This window comes from Leptodactylus fuscus, chromosome 2, assembly GCF_031893055.1.
Source record: "Leptodactylus fuscus isolate aLepFus1 chromosome 2, aLepFus1.hap2, whole genome shotgun sequence".
NCBI lineage: Eukaryota > Metazoa > Chordata > Amphibia > Anura > Leptodactylidae > Leptodactylus > Leptodactylus fuscus.
In genome coordinates, this window is record NC_134266.1 from 99806671 (window position 1) to 99816399 (window position 9729).

Consider the following 9729-nt stretch of genomic DNA (forward strand, 5'->3'; position numbering starts at 1 on the left):
TTTGGGCTTAATCGGAGCAGAATACATCCAGTCGCGGCTAGCCGTTTTTTGGACCAGAATCTGAGGCGGTCTGGTCCAAAAAACCTGTGACCTCAGTTTAACTTTCCTTTAGAGTTTGTACAATCCAAGAACACAGCAAATCCTTGTCTCTTCATACAAAGCATTATAGAGGCTCAATGACAATTTACTTCAATATTTTCTTTCCTCTTACTGAGGACGGTAGCTAGATGTGACTGAAATGCCACACAAATAATCCCGCGTTTCACACAGGTCACTACACTAGACCGCTCAGCACCAGGGACTGACGGCAGTGTACTGTTACAAGACTACATTTCCCATCTGCCTTTACGCAGTGACGTAGTCTCAAAGATGGCGGAGAACTCTGTGGCCGTGGCCAGCTCTGGAAGCTCCAACACGGTAACGTGAAAGCATTAGGTTAACGAAGTTCCTGTGATTCCGCGGCTCAGTACAAACATGTGTCCGACTAAAGCCGCTATTACCGGGATTTCGGACTATTTCCATAGGAAGTAAAACACGGAAGTCTGCGATAGGCTTAATCTAGTCACGTGGGTATCTTAGAGGGTAAGATAGGCCGGAGTCCAGGGGGTTAATAGGTGCGGGTTGTGAGGAGTATATGCTGTTATTTATCCCAGTGCTAAAGCTGAAAAACGTATTATGGGAAATGTACAACTCCTGAAGGAACAGTCGACACCTTCAAGATGTTATGAGGTTTTTGTTGCGGATACTGCATCAAACTGTCAAATCCTCCAATAGCCTTTCTCTAGTGCATGTGAATGACATACTCCTGGAAATGTCTGTGCCATGGAAGAGGCACCCACAAGGATGAAATGTCACCAGAGCCCCACAGATAGATAGGTTACCTGAATCAAACAGAGTTTACCCCTTGTCAGTCAGTGCATCCGTTGCTGATATGTTGCTGTTTTTATTAGGTCTGGTTCACATCCATGTTCAGTATTCCGCCGTCTTCTTCATCCACGCCTCCTCTTCCTGCGATGTCCTCAGGTCCCGTCTTCCTCTGGCGCTCGCGAACTGACATTGCTAAAAAAAAAAAATGGCCTGGGCGCATGCGCAGTAACAGTAGTAGAAGCAGCATGCTACTGCGCATGCGTACAGGCCATTTTTTTTAGCAATGTCAGTTCGCGAGCGCCGGAGGAAGACGGGACCTGAGGACATCGCAGGAAGAGGAGGTGTGGATGAAGAAGACGGCGGACCCTGAATGCCTTCTCACCGTGCACGATGGGTAAGTTGATCACATTCTTTTTTAGGGTATTATTTTAAAACTGGTTGGTAGTTTGATAGAACTTTAGCGGTGCCTGAATAGCCTTTTTAAAGGCTATTCACGCATATGTGGGGCTCTATCAGCATGATTTTGCTGATAGAGCCCCTTTAAAGTGAATACGCTTACATTCACTGTGTCGGTCAACCTGCAGCGCCACCACGGTGCATTTCCAGTCACATGTTCCTTAATAAAAATCACTTCATATACCGGAGAGAAAAATGCTGCTTCAAAGAGGTAAGCAGCAACGCCTTCATTGTTACAGAAAGCTCATTTGCATATTGATAAAAACAATGATTTATTGGCAATGGAGTTATTTTTTCACAAGGGGAAAACACATTTAGGCTAAGGCCCCACGGGACATCCCACAGCCAAGAAGCACTGCAGGAAAAACTGCGGCGGTAACGCATTGCAGTTCTTCCTGCAGTGCTTTAAACAGAAAGTTCGCTAAGTTTTCCTCTGTGGACTTTCTGTTGCAATTATATCTATGGGAAAACCGCTGGCATTTCCGTAGATATAACTGACATGCTGCGATTTTCAAAACCGCACGTTTTTTACTACGAAGTGGGCATGGGATTTGCGGATCCCATCCGCTTTGCCTGGACTGTGAAACGCCGTGATTTTCCCCACACTGTTTCTGCCACTGGCAACTCACAGCGTTTCCGTCCTGTGGGGCCCCTGGCCTTAAAGAGGTTGTCCTGGCTCAAATATTTTTTCTCACATTTCTCACATTTTTTTCTAGTTATCACGTCGGAATAGCCTTTAAAAAGGCTATTCGTCTCTTACCTTTGGAAGTGCTCTCCGCCGCGCCGTTCGTTCAAAATACCGGTTTGTACCGGTATGCTAATGAGTTCTCTCGCAGCGATGAGGGCATCCCCATCGCAGGAGCAGCGATGGGGGCGTCCCCATTGCAGTTCGAAAACCGACCGCAGCGCCGCCTCTATGGTCTTCTGTATCCTCCTCTTGCTTCTTCAGCGTCTCTGTCGGACGCCTGCGCAGTACGCTCTGTTCGGCGAAGATTGCCGAACATACTGCGCATGCGCGAAATTGCGGTGCTCGCACTATGGCTGGGACCGCAATTTCGCGCATGCGCAGTACGTTCGGCTATCTTCGCCGAACAGAGCGTACTGCGCAGGCGTCCGACAGAGACGCTGAAGAAGCAAGGGGAGGATACAGAAGACCATAGAGGCGGCGCTGCGGTCGGTTTTCGAGCTGCAATGGGGACGCCCCCATCGCTGCGAGAGAACTCATTAGCATACCGGTACAAACCGGTATTTTGAACGAACGGCGCGGCGGAGAGCACTTCCAAAGGTAAGAGACGAATAGCCTTTTTAAAGGCTATTCCGACGTGTTAACTAGAAAAAAATGTGTTTTAGTGGTAGAATCCCTTTAATTAGGCCGGGTGATGTTAAAAAAAAAAAAAAAAAAAAAAATCCCAAAAAATAAAAACATATCTGTCCCCAGTGTTCTGGGGTCCTGCTGCTCGGTTGTCTTCTTGCAGTGGAATTCCTCACTAGCTGTGACTTGCCAGGTCCCTTGAGATCAGTTTGCAGCCTCAGCGACATAAGGAAAGGACCCTGCATATCACAGGTGGCAAAGAATTCCACTGCAAGAAGACAACCGAGCAGCAGGACCGTGCTGGGAGGCAATGGGGGCATGTGGCAGGGGACAGGTGAGTATGTTTTTAGTTTTTTTCCCCTCCCCCAGCCTAATTAAAAAATAACATTTTCCCAACGCAACAAATTTGCAATGTGATGAGGAAACATGGAGGTGGTGTTGAAGGAGATAGAGTTGGGAGCATAAAAGTTTCGTGGAGATTTAGGTCTATTCATAGCAAATGTTTTTGTTTGTTTTTTAAAAAAATTCAGGCAGGCTGACCACCTTTTTTTTTTTTTTTTAGCAAAAGCCTAAGGCCAGGGCCCCGCGTAGCGTAAAAGCCGTGATTTGACCATTTAAATTAACTGCAAAGTGGATGGGATTCTGGCTAATCCTATCCACACATTGCAAAAAATAATCCGCAGCGGTCATGCTATGATTTTAAATCTGCAACAGTTTTGGAAATTATGGCTTGTCAATTATACGTACGGAAACGCTGGTAGTTTCTGTGTAGGTACAATGGAAGCAGAAAGTCTGCAGAGGAAAACTCTGTGAACTTTCTGTGAAAAGTGCTGCAAGAAAAACCACAATGCATTTCCACTGCGGTTTTTCCCGAAGCACTTTTTGGCTGCAGCTTGCTACGTGGGCCCATAGTCTAAGGCCGGGGCCCCACGGGACGTAAACGCCACGATTTACCCGCAGCGGAGATGCTGCGGGAAAAATCGCGGATTTGTACAGTGCAGGCAAAGTGGATGGGATTCATGCGAATCCCATCCCAACTTTGCAGAAGAAATCGCAGCGCGGACACGCTACGATTTGCAAAGCAGCGGTTCTTTCCGCAGCGCTTTAGTGCTGCGATTACGGCCCGTGGGGCCTTAGCTTAAAGGTGTTATTCAGTTTTAGAAAAATAAGATTTTGTTCTTTCAGAAACAGCACCACACCTCTCCATGCGCCATTTTTAGTATTGTAGCATATCTCATCCCCATTGAACTGAATGAAGCTTGCCTGCAATATCACACAGGTGTGGCACTGGTTTGTAAAGAAAGCTGCCATCTTTTTCTAATCCTCAGCAGCTCCTTTAGACAATGCGCTCCTTTCAATCAAATAGATGCAGTTCTCACTATTTCTCGATTCACTGGCACAAAATGCCATTATTTATAAATGTAATAAAAATATGTTTAGTCAGCCATTGAGTTGTCTAGTTAATTTTTGTTATTCTCTGTTTTCCATTTTTATTTTAAGCGCACTTGCCGTGGTGCCTCCACCCCTGCGGATAACTACATATTGGCGCGCCGTAGAACACTCCAGGTGGTTGTCAGCTCTCTCCTTACAGAAGCTGGATTTGACAGTGCAGAGAAGGCAGCTGTGGAAACCCTGACAGAGATGTTACAAAGCTGTAAGTGTAGTTGTGCTAGACTTCAATGTGTAAGGTTATAGACATAGTATAGTATAGTACCGTAATTAGAATACCTAAAATTTAACCCAGCTCCCACATTACCCCACATGATGTTGGCACTATATAAATAAAATTTATTTATTATTATTGTTATTATTATAGTATGTTCTTAAGCATTTTCCTCTCTGGAATATTTGTTAGCATTTTAAAGGGAGTTTTTGCCAAAGTGCGATTTTGCTACCAAGAATCAAAAAAATCAGATTTTAATCCATATGTACGTGAACTGTTTGGTGCACTTGGTGCATAATTGCATCTGTCAGATTACTCATCTCTTATTGATGTCGCCCAGCACCACCCTATAACATAAACGTTGAGAGGCCCTTTTATTTGTGTTTTTACAGACTAGGCCATGCCCCTGGTGTATCAATTAACTTATTTAAAGGAATTGTCCAGGCAAAAATTTTAAATCAGTCGGGGATATTGAAAAATAAAAAATTCAGTCACCAGATATCCTCCCGGTAGGTCCCAGTTCTTTTGCTGAACAGGTCTCTTTCGGAGTTCCGTGGAAACCGTTGATTGGCCTCAGCGGTCACGTGATCACTGAGGCCAATCAGCGAATGACATGTGATGTCACTACCTGTGAAATTATGCATCCTCTTCCTGCATCCTCTTCTTCAGCAGTCACGTGACTGCTGAAGTCAAACAGCAGCTTCAGCGGAACTCAGGAAGAGAACCAGGAGAAGCTGTCAGAGCAGAAGAACCAGGATGTGTCATTTGTTCCATATCTGTGTTGTATAAGAGGGTCATGTGAATAGTTATAAATGCACACACAAAGGGACAATATAGAGTGATGATAGTGATGGTTTCAAGCTTACCAATTACTGACTGTTTTAACCAGATCTCACTGAAGTTGGTCGCAGTGCAAAATCCTACTGTGAACACACTGCACGTACACAGCCCACTCTGCCAGACATTGTAGTTGCCCTTATAGAAATGGGTGAGTACCTACATTGTAAGATAAACCTGTAGATCCTGTCACAAATCAAAGTTAAATTAATTTTATCAATTGATTGTAGGATTTAATGTGGACACTTTGCCTGCATATGCCAAGCGCTCTCAGAGGATGGTGATAACTGCACGTAAGTATGTAATGTACTTGTAAGCATTTAATGTGAGTGTGCAAAGTAAATTGTTATATGGCAGAACATGTGCATTTTCTATATTTTGGCTAAGTACATATTTCTGTACACAGAAGCAAAATTATAAAGAGTTGTTTTGTGATGCTGCTAACACTATGGAGCACCGTGCATTTCTGTTTTAAGAACTAGTTCACATAACATTCTGATCAACAGTACAATGGGCGGCCGGCATACGAAGTACAAAGTGATGCTGGCCTCCCACTGTGCTCTGCATGCGTGGACGCCCAGCACATGACACAAAGAGGAGGTGCTGGCCGGCTATGTCCCAGTCTACGAATGTGCAGTAGAATGGGCAGCCAGCAGGGTAAGCATGCACCATCCATATTATATTGTGTGGGGCTACTGTCGAGCATATTATTCTATGAGGGGACCACTGTGGAACAGTGAACCCAGCACAGTATAATATGCTGCACTGTGGATGCCACACAGTAGTCCACTGTACTGTATATTATACTATGCTGGGTTCATTGTTCCACAGTGATTATATTGAAAAAGACAGCCCTTGATAAAAGGTTTATATACAAGTAGTTTATATAACTTGTAAATGTAAATTTACCCCTGTTCACCAATTTATTTATTTATTTTTGCTTTTAGCCCCTGTGACAAATAATCCTGTTGTCCCAAAAGCACTGATAGCTGGACAAAACAAGCCACACACCCCACATATTCCAAGTCATCTTCCAGAATTTCCAGATCCTCACACTTACATAAAGACTCCGGTAAGAACAGTAGAAAAATAAAATGTTTTCCTGCAATGTACTGACACAAGACCTGTATACTAGGTGGGAATGGAAGAAACGGCCTAACAGTCAGTATGAAACTATTGGGCTCTCATAACCTTATTGGAACGGAGGCTTGTTATGTTAAACGTCAGAATTTTTCCTAATATATTCTATGAGATAAATTAATACATTTCTCTGTGCTTTCATACTTTAGGGTGGAATTTTCCTTTTAAGATTTTCTTCAACCTAATTTTATTTTAAATACATTTTTATTTTTTATGTATTTATTGTTAAAGACCTGTCGTGAACCAGTTGCTGATTACCAAGTCTTGAGGGAAAAAGCAGCATCTCAGCGTAGAGACGTGGAAAGAGCACTTACTCGATTTATGGCTAAGACAGGCGAGACTCAGAGTCTTTTTAAAGATGATACAAGCACTTTTCCATGTGAGATAACTGTCTTTGTATTAACTTTCTTTCTGCTCAAACTGTCCAGCTGCCAGTGAATATTACTTCATCTTTTTCTTTTGCTGTCATGCGTTTGTCTTGAAGGGTAATTGAGTTAATACCACTGCATAGGTTACACATTTCTTCCACATTATTGTGACAGCAGTAATGAGGCGCTAAATGCATCATATAACACTAAATCAGTTATATGCTGCTATAAGGCCTGTTACTGACTGTCGTGAACATACTTTTTTGTGTAAAAGTGCATTCTTGCTAAGAAATTCAACTTTTATTTCATATGCAAATGAACTGCTTCTTGTATTTAGACTGCACCACACTTGCTGTAGCACAGAGTTGTTTTACATTTGCTGCAAATTGCTGTCCATGGGTCAGTATTTCAGTTTTGGGGGCAGCACTGGTAAATGACCACAAAAAAAGGGTGCAACAAGCAGCTCAGTTTGATATGGAATAAAAGTTTTGCAGTAGCAACATTGCAGACTAACTATGCAATAGAATATAAGTGGTTAGGGCTGGGCCCCACATTGCGAAAAGCGCTTTTATAAATTGTGGCATGTACATTATACCTATACGGAAACGCTGGCGGTTCTGTGTAGGTATAATTGGTACAGAAAGTCTGCAGAGGAAAACTCTGCGGACTTTCTGTGAAAAGCACTGCGGAACTAACCGTGATGCTTTTCCACAGCGCTATTTGACTGTGACTCGCTCCGTGGGTCCTTAGCCTTAAAGTGATTTTGGTGGTGTTAGGCTCCCTTTAAAGTTAAGGCTCCACATGTAAAAAAAAAAAAATTTGCTGCATTTTTCTCTGCATTTCTCCCCTATTTAATCAGTATGGAAAATGCTTGCAATTCCGTCTTTTTGAAAAAGCAGCTTTGTCTCAGCTCTTTTTTTCCACAATGTGTTAATAAGATTATCCAAAATCTCATTCACTTAGCTGGTACTGTAAAATGCAGCGTTTTTTTTTATTTTATCCACTGCGTTTCCACAATGGCGGGCCTTAGCCTAAAGGAGTTTTCTGGGATTCGATGATCACTGTGGTTGTTGAAATAACCTACATGGCAGAATTCCTTGCTCAGTAACCATGGTAGAGCTAACACTTAAGGGAGTCTGTCAGCAGTACCCAACATATCAACTTACCCATGCAGTTAGATAGGTTAGGGTCTCTTGAACCAAATGGCCTTGGAGCTTCAGAAAGCTCATTTGCATATTGACAAAAACAGCAATATCTCGCCAATGGAGGCACCAGTTCACAAGGGGAAACCACTGTTTGATTCAAGTCACCCTAACCTGTGTGTGGGTTGGGTTGTTATTCTGGGTTCTGGTGTAAGACTGCTTTCTAGGAAACAGTCAAATAAGGATGTTTTGCTGTTTTTATGTACTAAAATACTAATATAATTTATCACTTATCCACTGGAGACATAAGAAATATCAGCTAGAATACACTTTATATTTCTTCTGTAAACCTTGTGCCTTGATTCTCTTATATTTGCTTCCTGCCTTACCCCTAGTGATTGCTGCTCGTCCTCTGTCCATTCCATATTTGAATGCCCTCCTCCCATCAGAGCTGGAACTACAGCAGGTTGAAGAAACAGACTCCTCTGAGCAGGATGATCAGACTGATAATGAGAATCTCTCCATGCACCTTCAGGTGGTATGTACAATTTTAAGAATATTTATATATTTTTTTTTCTGTCCTACATTCCTCTCTCTCTCTCTCTCTCTCTCTCTCTCTCTCTCTCTCTCTCAACTTTTACACATTACATTTCCGATTTTTATCTCTAGTTTTCAGATAATGTAACTTTTTATTTTACACTGCTAACATTGGTTGTTCAAATTGACAGTGTATACTTCACTTTTTATGCTTAACCCTCTTAAAAATTGCAGTCAGTATGTCTAGTGCTTAGGTCTTCGTACAATATTCAGAGCACAGCGCTCACTTAACGGGGACCTTTCAGATGTATTGACATAACTGCTTTAGTAAAAATATGTATTCCCTATAGTTAAATTGTTCTGCAACTTACTATATTTTTATAAAAATTGTTTTTGTTTCTTGTCTGAATTAAAGGAATACTCTCACCTGTGGGTCCCACCTCAGGTCTCTGCACCTCTCTTGAGAATCCAGTCTTGTGTTTCTCTCCATTTACTTCTATGGGATTGGATGCCCTATAGAATTGAACATAGAAAGCATTGTATGCATGGCATACTCTATACTTACTGAAGTTGTGAGATAGCAGCTCTCTAGATATGCCATAAATGTCCCAGATGGGAATAGTCCTTTAACAAAGATGAATATTCACCTGTTTGTATTTGCTCATATTATTCATCGTAATAATATTTCTATTTTTGTTTTACCTTTTAGGATGAGTCAGGTGCTGAAAAGGAAAATTCATCCGTTTTGCAGCAGAACTCAATGAAAGGTGGAGAAGAGACACTGATAGATAACCCTTACCTTCGACCTGTAAAAAAACCTAAATTGAGACGTAAAAAGTAATGGGAAAGTATTTGAGGACATATAGACTAAATAAAAAAAGGTTTAAAGGGCTGTGCAGTGCCACTCTTACTACCTCTACTATATCTAGTTGGGGTTACTCATTTATTTGGGTGGTTAGAAATGGCTGTACTTTGTTGACTTGAGAAATGAAATATGGCCCATCAAGACGGAAAGAATCTCTTCTGTACAACGTAGGGTAGACCTCTAACACTGTGTCAAAAGAAGATTTGTTTCATTGGAAACAAGCAATGATGATTCTTTTTTTTTTTTTAATATAAATATATGTGTGTCAAGCTTTCAGCACAATATGATTTGTATAGAATTTCATAATAAAAAAATGAAAATTTACATTCATGCGTGAAAATTAATCTGAGAATCAAAAATATTTTCTTTCCAGTTTCAAATGCAATTAGGCAGTCTTTTATATAGGTAGGTATCAGAAGTAAGAGTCTTGGACTACTAATAACTTCCTGTTCACAGAAATATATAGTAGCTTCCCCCTGCCTGTCCCATGCTAGTGTTTGTTTATGTGTTTGCTCAAGTCACAGTGGACATGCAGTTAGGAA

The 9729-nt window shown here is 41.8% G+C and overlaps 1 protein-coding gene across 1 annotated transcript; it reads left to right on the forward strand.

Moving 5' to 3' along the window:
- The first annotated feature begins 327 nt into the window (after positions 1–327).
- TAF8 (TATA-box binding protein associated factor 8) lies at positions 328–9449 on the forward strand. The gene is made up of 8 exons (XM_075262699.1): positions 328–417; positions 4136–4289; positions 5188–5286; positions 5366–5428; positions 6083–6207; positions 6507–6654; positions 8181–8323; positions 9032–9449. Exons 1-8 carry the CDS (start codon positions 370–372, stop codon positions 9161–9163), a joined length of 912 nt encoding a protein of 303 aa, XP_075118800.1. The 5' UTR covers positions 328–369; the 3' UTR covers positions 9164–9449.
- Positions 9450–9729: the final 280 nt, after the last annotated feature.

Coding starts and splice junctions, on each gene's coding strand:
- TAF8 (XM_075262699.1), top strand. CDS start 370: ATGGCGGAGAACTCTGTGGCCGTGGCCAGCTCTGGAAGCTCCAACACG. Junction 5,429..6,082: donor GAGGATGGTGATAACTGCAC/GTAAGTATGTAA, acceptor TTTTGCTTTTAG/CCCCTGTGACAAATAATCCT. Junction 6,208..6,506: donor ACACTTACATAAAGACTCCG/GTAAGAACAGTA, acceptor TTATTGTTAAAG/ACCTGTCGTGAACCAGTTGC.